The following is a 27,092-nucleotide window of genomic DNA, read 5'->3' as shown; positions in this document are numbered from 1 at the left end:
CTTTGGAGCGACCATAGTTGTCTGCTACTTGGAAGGTCTTGTGTTCCAAGAATTATTGTAGCCAGGCCAGGGCAGTCCCAGTGATGCCATTTTTTTGGAGACGGTGGAGGAGGATGGTGTGGTCCACTGTGTCGAAGGCAGCGCTCAGGTCCAGGAGGATCACTGCCACTGATCCCCCTGCATCCAAGATGGACCTTGCCTCCTCTGTTACGGCCAAGAGGGCGGTGTCAGTCCCCTGTCCTGGTCTGAATCCTGTCTGGGAGTGGCGAAGGAGGTTGTTTGTCTCTCGAAAAGTAGAGAGCTGTTCATTTACAATTCTTTCTGCCACTTTGCTGATGCCTCGGAGGAGGGAAATGGGTCTGAAGTTTGAGGGGTCCAGGGGGTCAAAGGTTGGGTTTTTTGATAAGTGCCCGTACTGTCGCACTTTTCCAGTTGACGGGGACTGTCCCGCTGGAAGGGAGGCATTTATCAGCCTGGTAAGAAGAGGGGATATTGTAGGGGCTACTAGTTTCAGTTTACTCATTGGGGCTGGGTCGTCCGGCGAGCCACTCTTCACAAGGTTGAGAGTGGTCACCAACCTCTCGATGGAGATGGGGAGGAAGGCCTTCAGTGCGGGGGCATCTTGATCGATAGGCCCTGCTGGCGGGTCGGTAGGGGAGTGGGGTTTGGGGAAGGTCATAATGATCTTGAGGATTTTAGATGAGAAATACTCCGCGAGTTGGGTACATCTGGCGCCGGTGGGGTCAGCGGCCGGCTGCGGTTCGGGAACTTTCATAAGAGATTTTACTATGCGGTAGGTCTCCTTCGAGGAGTTGGAGGCAGCTAGGATTTTCCCTTCGTAGTAGGTGGCTTGCGTATTTTTGATAAGGGTTTTATATTGCTTCATGGACGATTTATAGGTTTCTTTGCTGTTTGGGGTCCAATCTTTCCCCCAGAGGCGTTCGAGTCTTTTGCATTTTTTCCGTAGTTCCGGCAATTCCGGGGTGAACCAGGGAGACTTAAAAGATCCCCTCTTACTGAGGAGGTGTTTGACGGGGAGAGCTGCGTCCAGGCATAGCCAATAGGTCTCGCCTTTGGGACCTTATAAGTGTTTAACCACGCAACAGTTGATGTTGTTGCACCAAGGATATTGTGCTGCATAACTAAATACTTAGAAGGTCCCAAAAGCGAGACCTATAGGCTATGCCAATGCTTGTTCATCCGACGCCCAGTCCAGTGGCGTCGGACTGCCCGCCGGCTACATAGGTCTTATAACGTGGACAGAAGCAACAAACTGTTTTGAAAATCATTGACATTAATAAGGTTGCAGCCAGGGTTTGCAGGTGTAAATACCCCAGCACAATACCAATGTGGAAAACAGAATTTGGAACAATAAGCAGAGGTCTGTTCCGAAAGGCGGTGAGCCAGCTTTGACATCTTGAAATATGGAAAGGCAAAGTCTTTGCTGTGCCTCACAGATACTGACATTATTGTGCACAACATGAAACTGATTTCATTAGGGACGGGGTGATGTTCATGTTTTAAATACCTCCCATGACGTATTGTGATATAACAAAAAAAAAATGAAATCGAGTTAAGGGCACAGTAGATACTACTTTGAGCACAGTAGTGCAATGGATTATGGGCATTGTAATGCTTTAAACCAATTGGAGATGTGGAATTTACTTGCAACAGAAGGAATACATTAAACTAGTGTGTTTTTTGACAACATTTTACTGTGATAAAAATCTAATGACATTTACATCAATGCAATTGAATATATTGTTAGCATAATTATATTGTATTTTAAGTCACATGCGTACTGATCTATGCTTTGCCATTATACATAGAATCATATCCACTTGTAGTCTCTTCTCATTGTTTATGTGCCTTCCTGTTTTATAAAGGTAACTGATCAATCCTAGGAGTCATGAGTTTAAAACCCTGAAAGGGTTGAAGAGCGTCATTTATTTATTTAAAAGGTTTTATATAGCGCTGGCTAGACCCGGAGGTATCAGAGTGCTTTACATGGGAATCAGACAATAAATTGCAGGTTACAGCTTTACAAAGGTTACACAGTTATTAGAGCATGGCAATTTTAGTTACAAGTCAGGTTGAGACAAACAAAAAGGAACATATAGGTAGGGGAAAAAGCTGGCAAGGGGAGATTTTCCGGGGAGTGGGGGGGTAAGAGCAGGGGAAGTAGACAGAGTGGAGGAGGGAAAGAGGAGGGGAGGGTTAGAGACACGGCATGGCAAGAGGAGGGGAGGGTGACAGGGACACAAACCAGTAGATGAGTCAAAGCTGCCCCCAAAGTCCAGAAGCTGTGAACCCAGGGGGAGTGGTATCATTTCCCCATCTCTGTTGCGAGAGGCTCTCTAAGCGCAGTGGACTCTCTCAGAGGGGTCTCTGAGACTCCAAGGCTTATTTACTGGATCCTTCCCCAAAAAGGGGAGAGGGAGTGCTTTGGCAAGGGGTGCCATACCATACCTCAATTGTGAGCGGCTCCCTTGGTGCTGTGGACTCTCTCAGCGGGTATGCTGAGACTCCAGCGTATATAACTTGGATCTTCCCCAGAAAGGGATGAGTGCTTAGTCAAAGGGCACAAAAGGACAGGGGTGTAGGTGGTGAAAGCAGGCAAAGGGAGATATTCTGGGGAGTGGGGGGTAGGAGCAGGGGAAGTAGACAGAGAGTGGAGGAGGGAAAGAGGAGGGGAGGATTAGAGACACGGCAAGGCAAGAGGAGGGGGAGGGTGACGGGAACACAAACCGGTAGGCGATTCAAAGCTGCGCCCAAAGTCCAGTAAGCTGTGAACCCAGGGGGAGTGGTATCATTTCCCATCTCTGTTGCGAGAGGCTCCCTAAGCGCAGTGGACTCTCTCAGAGGGGTCTCTGAGACTCCAAGGCTTACTTTACTGGATCCTTCCCCAAAGAGGGGAGAGGAAGTGCTTTGGCAAGGGGTGCCATACAATACCTCAATTGTGAGTGGCTCCCTTGGCACTGTGGACTCTGTCAGTGGGTATGCTGAGACTCTAGCGTATATATTTTGGATATTTCCCCGAAAAGGGGAAAATAAAATGCCTGTACTAGATGACGGGAAGGTGTACCTCGTTTTTGCGCTTTTGTATGATGAGAGCACATTGTCATTGAGATATATATATATAATTAATTGAAAGCAAATAGAATAAATATTCCAGATATGAAATAAGAAAAAAATAGTTTTAGATCCCTTGTCAACCTACTGCAAAATTTATGAAACTTCAATCGAGAAATGTATTGAAAATTAATGGACTTTACATAAAATGTACTCTGAATATTAAGGATCAACTGCTCAACAAGGAAAACATAATGTGTGATCTAGTTATGATTTAAAAAGTAAAAACTGATGATGGGCTATGGTCATGGACACTAATAAAAGACAAGCTAGATGATCCTGTAGAAGACACTTGCTAAAATATGTAGACTGTCCCTATGCTTTGTTGCACTGGTGATTAAATAATAAAAGTTTCAAAAATACTAGCCCCATAGTGCCGTCTGTGATTCCTGAATTGAGAGAATGATGGAATCATGAAAAATAAGTTTCATGCAGCAGCTGCGCTACAAGAGGCTTGCACCCGAGCGCGTAGGCGAAACAGAGTTCTGAATGCAGTAACAGCTTACCAATAAATCGGTGGAAACTCTCCAAAGCCTCTGCACGAAGAAGAGGAGCCAACTACAACAGTGACTCATGGTAAGTAGTGGAAGCATGTAATAGGGCGTGACAGAGGAACGGGGACAACATTTCCGAGTCCTAAAGGCTTCGGAGGGAGCGTGGAGGGAGAGCTGAATCTGCCTTCGGACAGCAGGAACTGTATTGCAACAGCGTGTGTACTATTGGAGATGGAATTTAAAGCTGGCTTGAAAATAGTGAGTCAGGAAGTTGGAGACAGCAAACCCGAAAGGCTTTCAAAGGGCAAAAGTAAAATAAGCATTGGCTGTGAAAGAAAAAGTCATCGTGATCACGATTGCTGCGAAAGTGATCGCGATTACGCACTAAAGCACGCAAGGGATGCACTTCCAAAAGCCGCTACTAAATGTCTCTTCGAGCAGTGCATGCGCGCTGACTCAACGAGACCTAAAAATACTATGTTAAAAAAATTTTTAAAAAAAGAATACAAAGGATTTTTTAAAATAGCTAATCAAACGTTAATATGGAAAAAGTTGATGCTAAAATGGAAAACAATACATTCATTTGTGAGAACGAAATCGCATCTTTAGTAACTACATCAACTGTTGTGAACTCCACATCAACCACAACTCACAAATACGTAGCTCTGAGACCTTGACCCAAGGTCACTGATTGATAGGTGATAGGTGGGGTGGCACGTAGCGGGGAGACAAATGCACGAACAGGAAACCTTAGATCAATCCCACAGATAGGTCCAGCATCATTACAATGGTCAAGGGAGATTGGCCCCAATAAAGGGCACAAGGGGGGTATCTGTGCACTCCTAAAACACCATTAAGCCAGATGGCACATGAGTTAGGAACATATAGTCAATTAGGACACAGCACATGCAGTGATCACTCGCTCCCCATGATGAACATATGGACACATTACCCACTGGTCACATTGTGTCCACGCAATACTGAGGCCCATCTGTATTTTCCATTAGACAATTTATGAATTCATAGACAGCAACATACATTCCTCACCATATATGGATCATCAGAACCCTCTTATTACCTATGATGAACTGTATAAAGGCGGCCACAGACTGATTGTAAATTGGGACGCAATATTCAGACTCTGTGCCTGTAACTGTTTTCTCGGCTGCTATGTTTAATTAAACAAACTGTTCATGTTTTGCCAAACGCCTCCTGTCTCTTGTTTTTCAAGGTATTTTATGTTTTTCAAGGTATTTTATGTTCAAGTAACACAAATACGTTTTACAAGCCTATCTTGTGTCTAAAAAGATTTAAAAAATGCCTGGTATTCTTCTCTGAGAAAGGTAGCATGTCTACGAGCATTACCTTAACATGGCTGAATGTTCCCCAGCCTTACTAGCCTTTCTGCAACAAGGCTTTCTTTTTACTCTCGATTCTCTTTTGATGAGAAACAGAGAAGCTAGAGCAGATATCGTGCTTGCAATGCACTGATCACAGAGCTGCGTATAAGAAGCACAGCATGCAGAATAAGCACACATTATTTTTAAAAGGCCTAAAACAAGCGAACTGACATAATGATGTTGACTAGATATTGCCAAGTGATTGGGTCACAAGGATACTTTAGCCAAGCCCACCATTACATTGGTAGGATCATTACACCATGCGTACATCGATATACACTATGGAGACATACTCCGCATTGACAGACCACTTTTGCAGAAAATGAGACATGGATCTGTAATGCGAATATCACTTATGTGCCCATGGTCCACTCTTCTTAAACACTGCTCAACACCTTAGAGGAAAGCCCTCTGCCAAAATGTATTCAGAGCAAACATCTAAATATTTGCTCTATTGTCAATGTCACCTGCAATGCCTCAGTAGAAAAAACTAAGATCTTGCAAAAAGGCTAACAGACGATATGATATTGTATGCATCATCACAGATATAAAGGTCTGATGTGTTCACAGCATTAGCCATACATTCAGAATTCAAGTAAGCGATTTGCCCATCCTCTCTCACAACCATGTTTCGATATATACTAGTGACTAACTAGACAAATAATTAATCGTTCCAAAAGTAGGGGATTAGGGATGATGCAATTTATTACACCATTCCTGTGAGGTTACCTTTAGAATCCTCTAATGTCTCACTTAGAGTTTCTTTGCAAGACAGTTTTTCTACAGAGAGATTGACGTTCTCTTCAGGAAAGGCAGACAGGAGAAAGCAGAAATGGAAAGAAAGAGAAACGAAATGTGTAAAACATATAGGAGGAAAAGAAAAGTTAAGTGTAATTTAAAAAAGTACTAAAACTGAGAGGAATCAATCAAAACAAGCAGAATATACACTCCAGATCACCCTGTGTTTGAAACTGTGAAGTAAAGCTGGGAAATGGAAATAATATCAGAAAAATGATTTTACATTATTTGCTCCTCAGACTGGTGTAACAGTAAACAGACCGATACCGCTTCCCAAATATGAAGGCCAGTTTGGGGTCAAATGAATGACAATTTGTTAGCCAATATAGAAGCCAATCTTAAGTATAGTATATCAGAGTGCCAAATGAGTAATAGTGTGGGGGCACAAATGGTTGACCGTTTGAGGAACTAGAACAACCTGTATACTATAAGTAACTAGAGAGTATAAGAAAGGCCACATTAGTAATACAGTTAGAGTCAAATGACTATCACACACATTCTGAGGCCAAATGTGGTAAAGTAAACTGGGTACGAATTATATATGACAGGGCTCGACAAATCCACTAGACCGCTCGCATTTGCGAGGTAAATTTTATGAGGTCGAGCTATTTTTATGTCCTACTCGCCCTTTCTGACGACTAGGAAAACATACTTACCTTTGTCCTCCGTCTTTGAAAATGGAGCAAATGTGACAAGATAACAAGATTTACAGGCCTTTTTATTGCTCACAAAGCAAATGAGCAATAAAGATGCTTTTAAATCTTGTTATCTTGTCACATTTGCTGCTTCCAGAGGTGGAGGACAAGTAGGTTACTATTAGGTGGAGGAGATTTTTCAAGGTACTAGACCTGCAGGACTAGTACCATTTTTCAGATTTTTCTAGCCCATGTTGATCATGTATATCTTATACAAAATAGGCAACTTAATTGAGTGCCCCTCCATAATAGCTCCACTTTCCATAGGTGACTACCTTTAATAACGTCCAAAATGACAATTCATCAGACTGGAGCTCGACAAACCGAAAGCAAATATAAGGACTGCTCAGCTTAGCTCTAAATTATATTTTAAATATATAGCAAATTGTGGCAGTCCGACAAAGATCATGACAGATGTTTCTATGACCCCACTGAATGGTGCTCGCATTATCAAAATCAATGATAGAAGCCACTGGCATCTGAATGTGTTGCCAGCAAATGACACACAGTTCGCTGACCTGTTGCACTAACTTAATTAGTTATCTCACTTGTGTTTGCTGTGATAGCGCAAATTAAAATAGTAAATCCTTCTTGGTGGTTTGGTCCCTTTCAGCTCGACAAGTTTTGGAAAACTCAATATAAAATAAGTTTAATCGGGATTAAAAAAGTATGTCTTTTTGAAGAATGGTTTTACTGGGTTTTCAGCCTGCCTGCAATGTCAAGCTTACAAAGCTAATATTCTGCTACGAGGCGTCTACCCATTATTACATTTTAACGGTGTTAGGTTACCTTTTGATTAAGCAAGCACTTGATATCACATATTAGAACTGCACGAAAGTTTGCATTCTTAGTCATGTTGGGGACTCCATGAAGACCGTGAAAGAGAAAGCAAAACTAACTACACAACCATGCAACATATATATGTAGACCAAAATAGATGAAATAAAAATGAACAAAACCGAGACTAAGAAGATATTTTGCTTAGATGACCATACAATTACTGTAGAAAAGCCTTGTACATAGCCCTCCAATTACGTGCCACATAAATATTTTTTGTCAGTAATGGTAGCTCTCAGATATGGTGATCCTCATCATTGATAACCTTTATTATAATTCCTGCAGGTCAAGCAGAGTCATGTTGAAATATTTTAATCTTGGATCTAAATTCATACTAGCTTTAAAATTTATATGATGATGTGTAAAAATATTCAGTATTAGGGAATGTTTCAGAACGTATTTGAAATTAGTTTTGTTCTTTTGTTCCGGTTGTGATTCTTAATTGTATTCATACTCCCCAGTAGTGAATACAGTTGAGGAAGGGCACTCAATAGCAAATTCAAAGACTTTTACCAGTACTATCTAGTGGCACCGGCGCACTACGCCTACTTTTGGTACCATCTGGACGTACGCCTTCAGTTCCTGAAACGTGAGCACACGCAAGCCCGTCCTTATACACTCTCCACTATCCTTCCACGCGTACTTAGGAGAACTCCGGCCGAAATTCACTCCCCAGAAACCAAGAGTTGGGCCCGGGAGCGCCTACGCAGGTCCCTGGGGGCTGAACACCTGTATTCTCCACACTTACCGATTTTAAACAATCCCTGGATAGCACCCACAAGTGAAGCATTGACACAGCTGGTACTTAGCCGCTGTTGAGTGCACAACAAGGCCGGCATGTTCAAGAACGGTCAATTACGTAAGGTGGCAGATATAATGGTGGATCAAGATGTAAACATGCTTGACTGCTTTCTGATGCATAGAACGCGGACCGCGCTGGCTACTGCACCTCTCCCTGAGAATGGGGAACCTTTAGACCTCCCCCATTAACTACAATTTTAGTTTCCAGACTATATTGACAGGCATAATCGCTCTGACCGATGATGGGTGGTGGAGCCCGCGCAGCCTGTGAGAGGGATCTAGCACACCCTATGACTGACAAAATGTGGGCGTACTGTTATGAACAGACACGCCTAGTGTCCAATAATTCTAAACACAAACTTCTGCATTTTAAATACTTACACCGAATTTATGTTACCCCATGTTACATGCAAAGATGAACTGCTCGAAGCCAGACCACTGTCAGAGATGTGCGATGGCGCAGGCTGATTTTATCTATTTGGCATGGCACTGCCCTGCGGTGCTGGCCTACTGGGAGGCGGTGTTTGGGCATCTTGAGCAGATGGTTGAGAACAAGCTTTACACACACTGCTTGCCCTACTGGGGTATGTGCTTCCGTAGAGTCGAGGGATAAGGCGCTTTACTGTCATAGTGCTGGGTTGGCTAAAAGACAGGTTTCTCCGAGTTGGGGAGGAACTGCAGCACCTTTGGTGTGTTACAGATAAAGTGGTCCTAGACGCTAACTCCAAATACGATTATTGGTACTTTGTTACACAATTCATTTCAATTTTCATTCCACATGCGATTGAATCCTGCAATGATGAGTTTCGGAGAAAAAAAAGAAAACAATAGCCCAAAAGCAATCAGGTGTCCAACACACACAATACGTTTTCAATATCTTAAAAGTAGAGCAAAAGTCTCTACTATTTATTTTTTAAAACAAATCCTCATCATTATACAATATACAAATATACAAATTTTGGGAAACGAAAAAGGGGTTACCAACAAGTAACGTGCATAGAATAGAGTGAAAGTTTTAGTGCTCGTGTGGGACAGAAAAGGACCAAGAGGATCTAGAGAAGATGCGTTCAGATTATTTTTGAGTCCAAGGTTAAGTAATCCTTAGAATGGTTCTGGAGGAGCCTGCCCTCAACGTTTATTCTGCAAAAAATGTCATTCTTTCTTGCTATGTTACGGTGGACAAATCATCCGTTGCTCTTATTTTCAAAGGGAGAGGGGGACAAGGACACAAAAGGGTGCAGGCTCCAGGTGGGGGAATGGTTGTCGACGTTTCGACCCAAGAATAAGAAGGGCTTTTGTTTTCTCTTTTTTCTCCGAAACTCTTCATTGAAGGATTCAATCGCATATGGAATGAAAATTGAATTGTGTAACAAAGTACCAATAATCGTATTTGGAGTTAGCGTCTAGGACCACTTTATCTGTAACACTTGATACCCAGGTCCTAGGACTTTCTTTGGGTCACCCCATATATAATAACGGCATCTTTGGTGTGGGCATGGCTCGGGGATCTGATGTATTGTGATACAACTAGTGATGTATATTCGTCCCTACTTCCATTTGAATCCCACCCCAAAAACATCTGGCAGCCACTACGCTTCTATCTGTTATTACATGCAGAACTTACTGATTGAAGTACTACACAGGATGAAGTGATTATTGGATTAGCCAACCGGTCCTATGGATCGGGATTGTCAAAATGTCTATTAACCCTTTGAGTGCCAATGACGAGGTCAGCTCGTCATGAGCTACGGCGCTCCGGTGCTCATGACGAGCTGAGCTCGTCATGACCTTGTCCGTTCCGTGGAACCATCGCATGCTGGGTTGATTTCCCTGCTGTGCTGAGCGTTCCATTGGAACGGGTGTGGCCATGTCATGAGCATGGGGGTGCTGTACACACCCCCCTCCCCGCCCCCAGCACAGCGGGGGAAACAGCCCCGGACGGAAGGGGTAAATGAACCTGTGTTGTTGTTTTACTATTAATGATTTTGGACATATTAACGCTCTTTTTGGACAATTCTTTATCGATACCTGTCCATTTGTGCTTCATGTAATCCACATTATAAGAACAAGGTATTTGCTTTTTCTTTTTTTTTGTATAATTTGTTGAAAAATGCAATAAAAACAAGTTTAAAAATTAAAAACAAAAAACCCAGCAAATTCAAATGACTTATTTGGATTTCTGAAGCAGACCCTGCAGAAAATGAAGGTAGGGATGACTTGATTTGTTAGCTGAAGACTGCTCCACTTCCACCTCTTTGCCAGATTTAACTGACTGAGCTGTTTGGAAATAGAAGGTGTCAAGGAAAAAATTAGTAACCCCATCATTTAATTGCCTTGATTTTCTCTTCCTGAGGGTTATGCAGCTCACAGCCTTGCATTATTTACAGTTGGCCATTTCATGGTGGCTAAACCAGCAAAAGGAAGACCTGGAAACGGCTATTCTCTTGACCATCTTTCTAACACATTGGAGCAATTCTTTAACAAACCGGCCTGACTACAAAAAAAGCAAACAGGAGGGACAAGAAAACCCAAAAGGTGGCCCAAAACAGGGCCAAAAACTTCCCAGGATACTCTCTGTCTGAGCGGAAAAACGGAATGGAGGCTGCTGGCTGAAATGAGACATTGGGGGTGCTCCGGAGATTATGGCCTGATACAGGATAGCATCAAACTATGCAATGTTTCCGCTGAAAATGTTAAATTTTGTTTATGCTACTATTGCCAACTTTAAAAACAGACTGAAATGTTTGTTATATGTTAAAAAGGCGTTCCAGTATACCACTTGACCTGCAGAAATGAGTCTAAATGTTACCGTATGATAAGGATTCCATTGGTGAAAGAAGGGGTAATCCAAGATGGTAAAACTCTGCAAACTGAAATGAGTGATAAAACTGCCAGTTAATTTTTAATCCCAATGAAATTACTTAAATGTGGCAATTCTTCCCTCCGTGGCTGCTATTTGCTGGCATCCTGACCTATCTGCACCCAAATCACAAAAAGATTGAAGAAGCAGTGTCTTCTTGCAGGGTAAAAAGCCAAATCAATACATACCTTCCAAGATATTTAAATCTCTACACATTTGTGATTACCTGCATGATTTGAGGTGTACGGCATGCCCGCTGCGATTGAAGCCAGAGGCTTTGAAGTCAGCGGGGTAGTCCAGGTTGCATGTTTGGTTTCTTTAGAGGCAGCCAGCATGGCGACGTTTTTAGGATTCACACCTGAGGAAGGTACATAGAATCAATAAGCTGCTACATCTTACAATTGTTATATCAGTGGCATAATCATAAAGAGTTTATCTTTTCTATAAAAAATATTTGTCATCAATTGGTACAGATGTAAGCATTAACATCTATTTGGCACATATGCACACAGCTACAAACGAGGGCCCCAATCGAGAAGATTAGTGAATAAAGTATTTTAAGTCTGAGTTGTAAAACACAGGAGCCCTATGTTCAGGCAATTGGAGATCAGACATACCGGCCCTGATTTATCAAGAAGTGACGCAACGCAGCACAGCAAGTACATCTTATCTACAACGATGTGGCACTGTTCTGCTCCCTCCTTTTGCAGGTGCACTTTTGTCGGTCAAACACTAACGCAGACACCCTTACGCTACAGTGCCAGAGTGTCTGCGTTCGCTGAAGCATGGGTTTTGTACTGAAGTGGGTCATTCCAGTACAAAACCTTTGCTTTAAGGATTTTCCACTTTATATATTTAGTGTACAATGCAGCACCCAGGCAAAGTGGGAAAACGAGGAGAAATGAAAACATTCCTCCTTGTAGCGCCTGCCTCATGGAGGCGTAGGATTTTGGCACAAATCCCTATCTACAATTCTTTGTAGATAGGATCAGAGTTAAAAAAAAATCCCTGGGTTGTTGCATGGAAATGCCCATGCACCACCCATGGAACGCCCCTCAACGTAAAATAATGCATGACAGTGCATTGCGCAACTTTGCATTACTAATTAAAGCAAACACCAATTTGCGCTGGATGGTAAATCCCACCTGAACACTTTGCATTCAGTTTGCATTAGAAAAGTAACACAAACCCAATACTAAGCGTTTGTAAATCTGGATTGCAGCACTAAGCTATTTTTTGTGTTATTTTTGTTATCTGTTTCTCAAGAAAACTATTGTTTAAAGCAATTCCTTACAGTCTTTAAATATTGCTCTAAAATGTCACAGCACAAATTACAACATAGCAATTTAACTTGACATTTGCAATATATGTTTTAAAAGGAAGCTTCATATACTGATCATGTGTTGTCAAACAATGTTTGACCTATTTCTAGATAATATTACAAACCCAAAAAGGATTAGATTAAGAAAAAATGGAAACTACAGGTAACATTACATCAACATATCTCAACTTACTAATCAATCCCAAATCATCATCGATTGGCTACTTCAGATTTTAGAACCAAAGGACGATGAGTTCGCTCACAGAGAGACAAAAATAGAATACAGTTCAATAAAAGGAGACTAACATTATTTTTAACACGCTAATTGAAAATAAGGTACCTTCATGAGCATTACTGGGATTTCTTTATCTGGAAGACTTTTAAATGAGTGAATACCATCACTTCACCAGGTGAGTGCAATGAGAGAGATACAAGTTTTTTCTCATCCAAATACGCCAAGCCACTTTGACTATTATAGATCTCTACGTAACCAAGTAAGATTGATCTTAATGTACCTTTCGTCCACTGAAGTCTATCCTGTTCAGGATAACATTCCGTCAATAAACTTAGAGTCTTCACATAAAAACACACTTATTTCTCCTATCCCAAGCTTACCACCATACACATGGCAATATATATATATATGATGAACTGCAGATACCAGAATGCTCTGCTTGTCAACGCCCACAGGGGCGGGACTGTGTTATTAATTAAATGGAGTTCTGAACGTAGCTGCCGCCTACGTGCCTCTGTGAATGCCAGTGAACAAGGGCTTACTGCTTGAAACTCGTCTGGCGATATTCAGGAGGGAAGTGAGGATGGCAGCAAGGCTGCCGCTGCCGTTGCCGTTGGTGCAAGTGAGGTAACTCTTCCAGGAGTGACATCGCCTCATGGGCATCCTTTGGTTTATTCATATTTAGCGGCCGGCCCGGACGCAGAGATGTCCCGCCGCTTTCAGTAGCGGATCCTGGTGCTTGCGATTGCGGGCACCCTGTGGAGTGGAGCGGGCCTCACCTACGGAATATATTGGCGGACAGTTCAGCTGTACCATGATTGCTTTCAAATTTCAAATTTGGAACGAAGGTGGCAATACCCCCTGGGTTTTTTTTTCAGCAACTCATGTCTTGACAAGTGATGAACTGCAGATACCAGAATGCTATGCTTTTCAACGCTCACAGGGCCGGGACTGTGTTATTAATTAAATGAAGTTCTGAACGCAGCTGCCGCGTCCGTGTCTTTGTGAATGCCAGTGAACAAGGGCTTACTGCTTGAAACGAGTCTGGTGATATTCAGGAGGGAAGTGAGAAGGGCAGCAAGGCTGCCGCTGCCGTGGGTGCAAGTGCGGTAACTCTTCCAGGAGTGACATCTCCTCAGGGGCACCCTTTTGTTTATTTATATATATATATATATATATATATATATATATATATATATATACATACACACACACACACACATATATATATATATATATATATATATATATATATATATATATATTCACTGAAAAAAACATAGGTTTCATGGGCGTTATAGTTAGCTGGACATTTCACTCGTACAAAACCGTTGAAATTCCCCCATTATAGTTAGTTCAGCTCACTATAACTCGCGCGCCAGCAATGCACAGTTGATGACGTCACATATTACATCACTCATGACATGGTCAGGGACATCACTGATGACATCGCAAATTACATCACTGACGACATCATCCAGTGAATGTGTGTTTTTCTGAAAATTAAAGTGTTTTATATATGTATATATCAAGGTCGATGGAAGAATAAGTGGGTATATAAGTGTGTAAATAGATGATTTGTTTTTGTAAAATTGATTGTATAACGGACTGATTAAGTGTATCTTAGTGAGTACATGGGTTAGTGAGTAATGTTTAAATATGTAAATATCTGTATCAGCCTCTCACTTTGTGTATAAGTGGCTGCATGGGTTGGTGAGTAGCTACATGAGTGTCTATATGGGTTATTACTTGGTTTTTCAAGTATCAGTATGAGTGTCTGAGTGTCTGTATGGTCCAGTGGGGATTATTACTTAGTGCATAGATGCATGAATGATTGAGTCACTATTTGTATGTTTTGAAGACAGTATGTGTGCAGGACTGTATGGATTGATGAGTGTCTGTATGGTGTGTTAGTGAGTGAATGACTGTCTCAATAGTGTGTTTATAAGTAACTACATATATTTTAAGCTAGTATATGTGAGTATTGGTGTATATAAGTGAGTATATGTGAGAGTGAGAGATTGGAAGAGTTCATGTATGAATAAGTATGTATTTCTATAAGTGATTGTTCAAAAGAATAAGTATGTGTACGTTTTTGTAGAAGTAAGTGTGGTGGTGTGTGTATAACTGTATACGCAAGTAAATGGATATTTGATTCTTTATTAGCATGAGTGACTATGTGTGTGAGTAACTATGGATGAGTGGCAGTGTGTAACAGGATGTATAGGTGTATGAGTACATATGATGAGTGAGTACATGTATGAGTGACTTTATAGGACTGTTGGTGAATGAGTGGATGTGTATGTAGATTTTTTTTTGTGTTGAAATTTTTTATTAAGAATATTTTAGATAAAGCAAAAATGGAGATACATATGCAGATGATACAATGAAACGTAGCATAAATGAGGAAATGAGTCATAAAGTGTAACAAAAGAGGCATAGAACAACAAGTCCTCTAGAATTCATAGGGCAGAACTAAGAATAAAAGGGAAGAGAAAAAAAAAAAAAGAAGAGAAAAAGAAAGAAAGAGGGAAAAAGAAAAGAAAAGGAACCCCAGAGTAACAAAACTAACATACGTAGATTTTAGAATTACTGAATAGGTTGTTGTAACTGGTATTGGCATGTCCATTGTTTTGAACATTTTAGTTTCTATTTTTGAATGTGTGTATATCAAAGGTTATATTAGGGTGATGGGAGGTCTGCCACTATCACAAGGATGATGTCATGAGTGATGTCATGAGTGATGTCATGAGTGATGTCATTGACCATGTCATGAGTGATGTAATATGTGACGTCATCAGCAGTGAATTGCGGGCGCGCGAGTTATAGTTAGCTGAACTAACTATAACGGGGGGATTTCTAGGGTTTTGTACGAGTGAAATGTCCAGCTAACTATAACGTCCCTGAAAACTGTGTTTTTTTAGTTTTAAATGGTTTTTATTGAGCCAAAATAAAGCATAGTAAAGCATCACGGTACAAAGTATATGTAACAGGGAAATCAGTCGCGGATGGTAAGCACGTGTCCATATAGCGCTAAGGAAGAATTGGCATAGGAAGTAAGCATTCAATAAGAGCAAGGTGATGCAGATGAGGCACGTGCCATGCAGTTTTGGCCGACAATTTAGAACTAACCAACCCCACAAAAACCCCCCGACCCACCAATCAACTCCCCACCCCCCCTCCCCAACCAGTGTGCCATACGTTAGAGGTCCAATGTCTATGGATCAGAAAGAGACATGCCCTGTAAACCTTTGAAGTAATTAGGTGCCAGTCGCCGGGTCCGTAAGGCGTAGCAGGCGTAAGTATTTTGGACATGTAATTTCGTTAAATTCTGTGGACAGCAGCGAGATGAATGGTTGCCAGACCTTTTGAAATGTGGCTGTAGTTTGGGTGAGAGTGGCCTGAATACGTTCCATGCCCAAGGTGAACCAGAGTTTGTGTAGCCACCCTGTGTGAGTGGGTTTGGACGTGGACCCCCAAAGAGAGAGGATATGTTGCGTGGCAGCTTGCATGGCGATGCCCATCTGGCAGCCTCGGACAGATTTCAGGGGGAAGGTAAGTGCGTTGGGTAGCCCCAGGATGGCATATGCGGGAAATCGAGGGATCTCGGTGTCAAAGGTCGCATCAATGTCATCTAAAACTGAGTCCCAGTAGCCCCGAACCTCCCTGCAGTCCCAGAAGATGTGTGTCAGAGTGCCTTTTTCCCCGCACCCCCTCCAACACAGGTCACTCCTAGATGGGTTCCCTTTATGAAGCCTGACTGGTGTAAGGTGCCAGAAGGTCGCCAGTTTCACAGCCGATTCTTTGCCTGCTGTGTTGCGTGTGGTGTGTGATGCTCTGTAGTACACTTGGCCCCATTCTTTAGGTGATAGTGTTCTGCCTAGTTCGGTTTCCCATCTTTTCTGACCAGCGGTTTTGTGTAACTCCATTGGAGGTGTAAGCATTTTATATATATCAGAGATCAGATGGCGATCAGTGTCTCTGGTCAGGAGCCATTTCTCGAAAGGGGTCATGGGGCGCCCCACCAAGGTGACAGTCGCAGATTCAGTAAGCCAGTGTCGCAATTGAAAGTATTGGAAAAGGTGGGGGTCAATGATGTCATAATTTTGTTTGATGTTTGAAAGAGTGAGGAATCCTTGTAGATCAAAGAGATCCCCAGCGCATCTGCATGCTGTGCCCCGCCATTGTGTGAAGGCCCGGGGGTCGTTACCCGGAGGGAAGTCCGGGTTGTCTAGGAGTGGGGTAAATGGAGAAGGAAAGGTGGTGAGGCCGCGTTTAACGGCCACAGCGTCCCATACCTTGGTGACTGTGCGAGTAATGGGAGAGTTGGTGAGGTATGTTGGTCTGTGCTTTTTGGGTAGAAAGGGGATCGCCCAGAGGGATCGCCGGGCCATGGCTCTGTCTTGGAATAGCCACCTCTTCTCTGACTCTGGCCTATACCATTCCACTAGGTATCGGAGCTGCGTGGCGTGGAAGTACTGTAGTAAGTTGGGGACCCCCAGGCCTCCCTCGTCTGTGCCCCGGTGAGCCAACTGTTTGTGAAGTCGCGCCTTTTTACCCCCCCCCCCCCAAATAAAGTGGTGCAGTGCTGCTTGAAGATCGGAGATGATGCCTTTTGGGGGGAATACTGGGAGAGTCTGAAAGACGTATAGGATTTTGGGTAGGGCTGACATTTTTACCGCCGCCACTCTGCCCAGGAGGGACAGAGGCTGCTTAGACCAACGCGTGAGATCTGCCTTGATCTGGGCGGTAAGAGATTTGTAATTAAGAGCCGCTGTCGATGTGGTCGAATGGGTGAGGGTGACCCCCAAGTAAGGGAGTTCCGAGGTGACCTGGAGGTCACAGCCATAGTCAGAGGCTGGGGCATTCAAGTGGGCGTTACCCCCCAGTGGCAAAATGAGGGACTTTCCCCTATTGATCTTGAAGCCTGCGACCGTACCGAATGTTTCCAACTCCCTTAGGAAGGCGGGTATCGAGTGGGTGGGCCGGGCAAGAGCAGCTATGATGTCATCAGCGTATAGACTGATGGTATGTGGTTCGCCCTCGAAGGTGATTTCAATAATGTCAGGTTTGTCTCGGACCTTCTGCGCCAAGGGTTCGATGTAGAGGGCAAATAAAAGGGGGGAAAGTGGGCAACCCTGTCTCGTCCCGCGTTGGATATCGAAGGGTTCCGAGCGTGTCCCGCCCAATCGGACTCGGGCCTGTGGTCGGTGGTAACAACTGGCTATCCAGGACCGAAAGCGGTCACCGAGTCCGAAGCGGAGCAGTACCTGTTGTAAGTACGCCCAGTCAACGCGGTCGAAAGCCTTCTCCGCGTCGATGGCCACGAGTGCTGCGTCGGAGTCCTGGAAGTGTGTTTTATCTATTAGATGTAGCATTCTTTTAGTGTTGTCGCTACATTGGCGGTTGGGCACGAAGCCCGATTGGTCAGGCTCCAGGATTCCGGGTAGGAGCGGGCCCAAGCGAGCCGCCAACACTCCAGTGAAAAGCTTGAGATCTAAATTCAGTAAGGAGATCGGACGGAATGCCGAGCAGTGAGTCGGCTTTTTGCCCGGTTTGGGCAGAACGATCACCTCAGCCGCTAACATATCAGGGGGGATAGAGCCTGGAGCCTCAAAGGAATTGAAGAGGCGGGTAAGGACAGGGGCCACTAGGTGACTGAACAATTTGTAAAATCCCGCTGAGAAGCCATCTGGGCCCGGGGACTTCAGTGGGCGAAGTCTGGATATAGCTGCTGTGACTTCCTCTAATCGGATGGGGGTATCCAGCGTATCCGCGCTGGATTGGGACAACTCCGTAATGGCCGCCGAGGACAAATACTCGTTCAACTCCCTAAGGGGCGGTGTATCAGCTTTATACAATGAGGCATAGTAGGTCCGGAACTCGTTGGCTATCTGGGAGTCCTCAGTGAGAGCGTTCCCAGAGCCGTCTGTGAGGTCTGATTTTCGTGCGGTGGGTCTTGGCTCTGAGGGAGCTAGCCAGTAAGCGTCCAGTTTTGTTGCCCCCAACGTAGTATGTATGTCGGAGGCGGAGTGCGACAAATTCCACCCTATCTGTGTCAAGGGAGGCCAGTTGGGCCCTGGCCGTCTTCAGCTGTCGCCAGACACGTGGGGCGCCAGTGCGGCTGTGGACTCTTTCCAGTTCCTCGACCTGGGTTGTGAGTTCGGACCTCTTTTCCCTGCGATCTCTAGCTTACTTGGCAGCTATAGCGATGAGCTACCCATGGACCACTGATTTCAGGGCTCCCCATAAGGACGGCAAGGACACTTCCGGCGTGTCGTTATTTGTCAGGTAATCAATGATACAGGTGTTCAGGCGCTCACAGATCGCTGGCCGTTGCAGCATGGTTTCCCGAAGCCTCCACGTACCACGAGGGCGGGAGGTGACAGGGGCAGTGATGGTTAGCTCTATGGCGTCGTGGCCTGAGAGCGCCGCGGGGACAATGTCAGCACTGGTTACCTTAGGCAGCAGCTCAGACGATCCTATGAAGTGGTCTAGCCTGGCGTAAGTGCGGTGGACATGGGAATAGAAGGTGAATTGTGCTGTGGTAGGGTGTACAGTGCGCCATATGTCTACCAGGTCCCGGTCCCTCAGCCAGTCCGCCCCAGCAGCGGTAATAGCGCCTGTATCTCCATAACGGTGTCCTGATCTATCTTTGGTGGTGTCCATGACTAGGTTAAGGTCCCCCCCGATAAGTATGAGTGAGTTAGATGACTGAAGGGATTCAGAAATAGCGTTCTTCAAAAAGGCTTCCTGGCCTGTGTTGGGAGCGTAAACTGACCCGATCGTGAGGTGTAGGTCTCCAAGTTGAAAGGAGTGTGCGAGGAGACGGCCCCTAACTTCCCCTGACTTGGTCCCCACCTTCCCCCTAAAGTGCCTAGAAATCAGGATGGCTACCCCAGCTTTCTTGGTGGGAAGGGAAGAGAAAAATTGTTGGGGAAAGGCACGTGAGCGCAGTCTACGCCAATCCTTGGGCAGCAGGTGGGTCTCTTGGAGTAGGCACAGGTCCGCCCCAGAGTGTTCCAGATAAGAGAGTATCGCCCGTCTCTTAATAGGGTTATTTAGGCCTTTGACGTTAAGTGTCAGTATCTTCAGTGTGGGACTAACCATCATTGTAGAGGGCAGGTTTAGGTGCGTTATAACGTGTGTGTGTTCCCGGCCTAGATGCACAATGTCGTGGAAACAACTGCGGTCTGAGGTTGAGCAGTAAGGCAAAGAAATAGTTTCAGCAGTCCATTAATAGCAAATCCCCCCTGGCACACTGGTTCCCCCCTCAACTCCCCCCCAAACCGTCCCCCCACCTCCCCCCGTGTAACCATAACTGTTCTCCATGAGATAAGGATACTGTCAACAGTGCCCCCCAACTCCCGCTCCCACCCGAAGCCCCAACTCCCACGAGTGTGTGGGTACAGTCCCAGTCCTGTCAATTCGCACAGGGCTGTGGTGAAGTCTTCCATTCGGGTCATGGCTCGTGGCGGACACTTCGGCTCCCCGCCCAAAACCCAACCCCCATTCAGGGGGGAATTAAGCTAAGAGTGATCTCCCAAGTATTGCCGCTGTCAGCCTGAGGAGGAGGTCTCCTTGGCCAGTTCCGCAACTGCCGTGGCGCGCTCCTGAGTGATAGTAGAGGCGTCCGGTCTCAGGTGTTGTGAGGGTGAACATCTGCGATGCACAGTTCGCCATCCATTGTCTCGGGATCCACTGGATGGGCTGAGGGTTGGTTCATCTACCTCATGTTCAAGGCCCAGGAGGGCGCATGTGTCCGTGAGCGAGCGCAGTTGGTGTAGTTTTCCGTCCCATTTGAAGATGAGACGGAACGGGTGACCCCAAGAATACGGAGTCTCATGCTGCCTTAGGAAATCCGTCACTTTACGGAATTCCTTGCGTTTCTGCAGGGTGAGGGCAGACAGGTCCTGGTAGAGGGCTATGGAGTGACCCTGGAATTGAAGGGGTTGGGCTCGTCGCGCCTCCCTGAGGATTCGCTCCTTCAAGGGGAAGTCAGGCAGAAAGGCTAGTAGGTCCGGTGGGGGCGCCGAGGACCGTCTGGGCAGTCCCACCCTGTGAGCCCTGTCAATGCGAATCTCGGAGTCCGCCGCTTCGCCCAGAACGGACCGGAAGAGAGTCTGTAGGTAGCCCGTGACATCGGATCCCTCTGATTTTTGAGGGACCCCCCGGACCCGTATGTTGTTCCGGCGGGAACGGTTCTCGAGATCCTCTGTATGGGTCTGGAGGTCCATTTGCTGGTCAGTGAGACGCACTATTTCTTGCTGGAGGTGTGTTATTTCCATGATCCTGGACTGATCCGCTTCTTCGACCGCTACCACCCGCTCTCCAAGGCCCTCCACGTCCCGCCGGAGTTCCCGGACCTCGCCCGCCACTTCCTGCTTTAGGGATCGGAAGTCGTCCCTCAGGGAGTTAAAAAGCGTCTCTAAGAAAGTTCTAGTGATGGGCGATTGGTCTTCCACTGATGTTGGCGTCGGTTTCGCTGTCGGGGGGAAGGTGGATCCTTGCCAGGCTTCGACTGTGTTTTGGCCAAGAGCTCCGGGAGAGTCTGTGACCCCTTCTTCGACCGTTGCCCCGCCATCTCGTCTCTGGGGCCGTGCCAGTCCCGGGCGTCAGGGTGTGGGCAGTCGAGAGTAGTGGCGAGACTGGCGGACCCTGGGGGTCTGGCCCTGTAGTGGCACCGGGTGGCGCGGTAGTGTCGTCCCTGCCGAGATCGGCGAGATGGGCGGTCAAAGGTCTAGTCCAGGGGGCCACCCGGTAGCCGGACAAAGTGGAGGGTGGGTGATGGAAGTGTGCACCAGTGGGTCCAAGTGTCCAACCCCGTGGTGACGCCCGGTGGCAGGAGCTAGTGTAGATGTGGACCCATCCCAATAGAGGTAAGTAAACCTTGGCAAGGGGGACGCAAATGTCAGGTCTCAGGAGCCCAAACGCCGGGGGCTCGGGTGTGCCCCCCCGAGTCTCGTGGTGATGCCCCCCGTAGCGCTCCTCACCTGGGTGTAGCTGTCTCATGTGATGTAAGAGATGCAGGTCCTCGGCTCAGCTTCGGCCTCGCGGTGGGTCCGGACCTGCAGGGCCTGACTCTCTTAGCCCTCCGTGACCGGCCAGCACCCCGGCTCAGGGTTGGTTAGGGTGGCGCTGTCACTATGTTCTTTGCCAGCCTGGGTGCCGCAGTTCCGGTGTGGCCGCACCTTTGCTAGGCGCTCCTTGGCCTTGTGTGATCCGCCCTCCAGTCAGCGCGGGTAGGCCCAAAGCCGGGGGGTCGATTGTAACGTAGCCCGGCCGGCACTCACTGCACCGCCGGCCAGGATGCAGGGGCGGGGGTGCACCGCAGGCGGAGGCTGCGGCCTCGTGGGCTCACTGGTGTCGTGCCTGCGGTTGCCCTGACAGGCCGCAGGAGTTGTTCGGGGCAGCAGAGGAAGAGCGCGCCGGCTCTCACAGGGCCCGGGCAGCCGCCATGTTGCGGCCGCAGTGCAAGGTCCTTGGCGATGTCAGGCTCCCGCCCGGTTGGGGGGGGTCGGCAATCGGGGCTCCGGAGGGTTTGGCAGGGTGTCGGCCAGAAGGTTCGCTGTCGTGGGCGGCCGCACCTCCGTTTGGATGTCCTGTGGCCCCGAGTGGTCAGCCCTCCAGGTGCGCGGGCAGGCCCAAAGCCGGGGGGTCGATTTCTGTGGTGCCCGGCCGGCCCACACTGCACCGCCGGCCAGGCCGTTGGGGCGGTAGTACCCCGTAGACGGGAGCAGGGGTCTCACGGGCGCACCGGAATCCCGCCAACTGGTGCCCCGGTAGGACGCGGGAGTCTCACCGGGCCGCAAAGAAAGAGCGCGCCGGCTCTCACAGGGCCAGGGCGGTCGCCATGTTGCAGTCGCGATGTGCGGTCTTCGGCGTCTCTAGGCTCCCGCCTGGCACAGGTGTCGGCGATCGGGGCTCCGGAGGGCTCAGCTGGGTGCCGGCAAGAGGATCCGCCGTCAGATGTGTGTCAGGGAGATCAGGCTACGCAGCAAGGTGCAATCGGGCGGGATCGGGCAGGGAGCCTCCGGGACCTGTGACCGATCACGCCGCCATCTTGGCCACGCCCCCAAAACTGTGATTTTTTTCAGTGAATTTCAAAGGTTTTTTTAAATGCTAATTTCTAACTATGCGTACAGAGATAGGACATGTGAAGAAAGAAGAGAAAAAGCACAGAAAGAAAAAAAGAAATGCAGAAAGAAGCAACAGAAGTCCTCAAAGACGATGAAAAGTGCAGGAAGAAGGAAAACGTGCAGAAAGAACAAACAGAAGAGCAGAAAGAAGCCTTGTTTCCAATTCAACCTGTACCCTCAACTTTTTCAGACGGATACTGGTGGTAACGGAATCTGACTAAACAGTCCTAGAGCCAGTGCTATGTTAAAAGATACTTATAATACAGTGAAAACACCTACATACACCAGGGAACACTATGCGTTGCGGTCCCCCTGTGATTAGCACAACATCCTTTGTAAGCCCCTAGTATATAATAGGGCAGGGGGATTAAAACTACCTCTTAAAACGCGCCACAGGGCGTGTTTGCACCCGTCACCTCAGGCACCATCCCCTCCCTTCACCACTGGCAAACATGCTGTGTGGCTTTTTTAAGTTGGGAGATTAATTCCCCTTGAATCTTGAGGGTCCCTAGGGTCCAACTAGCCCACTAGGTACCTCCAGTAAGCGCCACAGAGCTGCTTTGCATAGAGGTGTAAAAAGTGGCACGGCTTGGACCACCTCTCTGCAACGCAGCGCAGTGGTGCTTACTGGAAGCACCTGGTGGGCTAGTTAGCCCCCAGGGTCCCTCAGGATTCAAGGGGAATTATTTCCCTAACTTAAAACGTGCCACAGGGTGTGTTTGCACACGTCACCTCAGGCCCCGTTCCATCCCTTCCCCACTGTGTAACCACGCCCTGTGGCCATTTTAATTTGGGAGAATAGGTCCCCTTGAATCTTTAAGATCTCTAGGGTCCAACTAGCCCACGACGTACCTCCAGTAAGCGCAACAGAGCTGCGTTGCATAGAGGTGTAAAAAGTGGCACGGCCTGGACCACCTCTCTGCAACGCAGCGCAGTGGCACTTACTGGAAGCACTTGGAGTGCTAGTTAGCCCCCATGGGCCCTCAGGAGTCCAGGGGAATTATTTCCCCAACTTAAAACGTGCCACAGGGTGTGTTTGCACACGTCACCTCAGGCCCCGTCCCCTCCCTTCCTGTTGGACAGGCCACATGAAGGGCTTGCTCCCTCCTCGCATGACAGGGCCCGAGCCCCGGCCCACCAGGTATTACCCACAGAAGCAATCCGCACCCCGTCTCATACGGGACTCCTGCCCCCGGACATCTCTGTATCATGGGGCCGAACCACTACCGGCTCCCTCGCCCGGCCCGGCCGCCATCTTAGACACTGCACCACGAGGCCGCGTGGCCTCAGCTCGACCCTAACCCTGGGCCTGGCCAGGCCCCGACATCCCGGCACCACCATCCACCCAGGAGGTGAACGGACCACTTGGCAGGTTGATGGGAGAAAGAAGTGTCGATGGCTCTCCCCCGCCAGGTGCCGATCGCCCCCAGCTCCCCGGGCGCTGGCTCCACCCCCCTGCTAGGTGTCTGGACTCCCTCATCCCGGACCTCCCGACCTCCAAGTGCGAGGGTCCGGACATCAAAGGGCGCCAGACCTATAACTGGGGCAGCTCCAGAGCAGGAAGGCAGTTGTATCCTGGAGTCGAGAGACGCCGTGAAGAACTCATCCTTGACGGACTACTGGCGCTGCCGTAGCCCTGCCTTGCGAACTATCGTCTTGCCTGCTGGCGCTGCCGCAACCTTCTGAATCCTTCATCCTCGTCGGGACCAGCTGGCGCTGCCGCGGACCGTTGTAACTACCATCTTCACCGGGACCTGCTGGCGCCGCCGCGGACCGTCGCTACCTACGATCATCTCGGGACCTGCCGGCGCTGCCGCGGCCCGTCCATCTAGAACGCCGAGCTCGAGGATTGTGAGCTATCCATCATATCATCACCTCTGCCAGATTGGTAACAAGACTGTCCCGCTACCCCCTTCCCATCCGAGAGACTAGAATCGAGGGGACCCCTGAGTCCAGACCTCCTTGTACCATTCTACCGTACTTTAAGATTGCTTATAAAGAACGTAAACCTTATCTTTGTGTGGTGTCCGTCTGTGGGGGGGAAGTTACTCGCCTGTACGATCGCTGGAGACGGCTCTCCCCGGAGACCTCTCCTCTTGTCCTCGGCCGACCCTCCCGGTCCGTCTAACATTGGTGGCAGCGGTGGGATCCGAATCAACGCGTAATCGTACAGAGAGTAGCTCACCCCACGACAAAACCACAATGACAACCAAAGAGAGCGGATCCACCGAGAAATTCCAGATGGAGAAATTGGAAGAGTACAGCCATCGTGAATTGAAACAATTCTGCATTGAACTAGGCATTGCTACCACCGGTCTGAGTACTAAAGACGATTTCAAGCACGCCATTGAGTCGTGGGCAGAAACCGGGGCCGTCAGACCCCCAGACCAAAACATTGCAGCATCAGAGAGGAACACCATGGCTCCCGAGGAGCAAAGGACGGGTCTCTCGCAGAAAGAGATCCGAGAGAGAGAAAAAAGCAGACTACATGAGTTGGAAATGGCCCGGCTCAAAATGGACGGTGAACTCAAATTAGCCGAACAAAAACTGAGCCTAGAACATCTGCGGCTCCGAGAAGAACGGGAAGAAAAACAGAGGCAGAGAGAGCTCGAAGAAAAAAGATTGGCGTACGAACACGAGCGCAAACTAGCAGAAATAGACCTACGGAAGCAGAACAAAGAACTGGGGGTGCCCGAGCAACCGCGCACCCCAGGAGCGACAGAAAAGAAAGTACACATCCCCAAGGATGTCGTTCGAGAGTATTTCCGAGATGACGACATACAACAGTGGTTCAAGGCCTACGAGATCCCCATGACCTCCCACCGGATCGATCGAAGTGACTGGGGAGCCGGTCTATGGGGGAGGTTCGTCAATGAAGGCCGCGATGCCCTGCTACAGCTCCCAGACCATCTGATGACCTCCTATGACCACATGAAGGCTGCCCTCCTCACCCGATATGGGCTCACACCCGAAATGTACCGCCAGAGGTTCCGAGACTGCACCCGGATCCCGGGTACCACTTGGGTGGAATATGTAAACTATTTCAGCAGAGCCTTCGAGGGGTGGATCAAGGGAAGCCATGTAACGACCTACGAGCAACTTTTTAATCTCATGGTGTGGGAGCACCTCTCTAACAACTGCTTCCTCGAGCTCAGGCAGCACCTCCTCGACAGTAAATTGACTGACCCACGGCAGCTCGCCGCCGAGGCTGACCGGTGGGAAAGCACCCGAGTGGGCCGGAGTGGGCCGCACGAACAGAACCGGAACAACCAAGGTCAGCACCTTCCCCGAGGAGGAGGCCAGGGGCGAGGAAGAGACACCGTCCCGGCCGCTCCCGCTGCCAGCACCCCGCCCCCGGCCAACCGAGGCAACCCCCCGGTACGCCCGGGGTTCCGAGCCAATGTCACGTGTCACAGATGCCAGCGAGTAGGCCACTACGCCAATGACCTGAACTGTCCCCAGAACCAAACACCGAGACCCCGCCAGGTAGCTGCCGCCGCCCTGGGGGGAGAACAAATCTCCGAAGAACAGGAAGAAGGAGAACAAGAACCACAAGAATGGGAACCGGCCGCCATGGTTCTAGCGTGCTTAGGGGGAAGAGACATGGTCCCGCGGGCCCCCCTACCCGCCAACACCAGAAAATATAGTCAGTGGGTGAACATTAATGGGCGCCGGGCCGAAGCCCTACGTGACACCGGGGCCAGTGTGACGGCCGTCCGCTGTCACCTGGTGACCCAGGAACAGATCCTGCCGAACATTCTCTGCCCCGTCCGTTCAGCCGACAATTGGGAGAGCCTATGTCGGATGGCCTGCGTCCCCTTCGAATGGGGAGGGGTCTCCGGCATGTTGAAGGTGACGGTCCGAGATGATGCCCCCGTGGACTGTCTCCTGGGGAATGATCTTGAGAGCTCCCCGTGGGCCGCCGTGGAAAGAAGAGAGCACCTGGGGATGTTGGGCCTCCCGGACTGGGCATGCGTAACCACCCGGTCCATGGCCGCCCGTACCATCCCCCGACCAGAAGAACCCGAATGGCCAGCACCTCCTCCCCCGATCGCTCCAGTAGAGGACACCGACCATACTAACCCCCCAGAGCAAACTCCCGAAGGGCTCGCTCAGCCCCAGGACCTTCCCGGCCTGGCTCAGTGGCGTCAAGAAGGGGGGCCCACTCAGGAACAGTTCCGTCAAGAGCAGAGGACCTGTCCCTCCCTCGAGGGACTCCGCCAGCAAGCCCTCGCCCAGAGCGCAGGGGACACCACCGGAGCCCATTGGATCTACTGGGACAACGACCTGTTGTACAGTGAACAGAGAATCGCGGAGTTAGGGGCCAGTCGAGTGTTGGTGGTGCCCCTCCGTTTTAGAGACTTCTTGTTAAATTTGGCC

At 48.2% G+C, this 27,092-nt stretch overlaps 1 protein-coding gene across 5 annotated transcripts in view; it reads right to left on the bottom strand.

The window, feature by feature from the left end:
• Nucleotides 1-27,092, bottom strand: part of MAK (male germ cell associated kinase) — a 698,372-nt gene that overhangs the window by 154,143 nt on the left and 517,137 nt on the right. For 3 of the 5 annotated variants that reach the window (XM_086964986.1, XM_086964989.1, XM_086964985.1), the window contains exons 12-13: nucleotides 11,244-11,375; nucleotides 5,756-5,827 (exon numbers count right to left, since the gene is read on the bottom strand). In XM_086964986.1, coding sequence (XP_086821112.1) covers nucleotides 5,756-5,827; nucleotides 11,244-11,375 — 204 coding nt within the window. The remainder of the gene's footprint in view (nucleotides 1-5,755; nucleotides 5,828-11,243; nucleotides 11,376-27,092) is intronic. The other 2 variants (XM_086964988.1, XM_086964987.1) reach the window with 1 other exon arrangement.

This window comes from Lissotriton vulgaris, chromosome 4_1 (assembly GCF_964263255.1).
Source record: "Lissotriton vulgaris chromosome 4_1, aLisVul1.2, whole genome shotgun sequence".
NCBI classification, from domain to species: domain Eukaryota; kingdom Metazoa; phylum Chordata; class Amphibia; order Caudata; family Salamandridae; genus Lissotriton; species Lissotriton vulgaris.
Note: the sequence above shows the minus strand (reverse complement) of the source record. Positions and strands in the feature narration are given on the sequence as shown.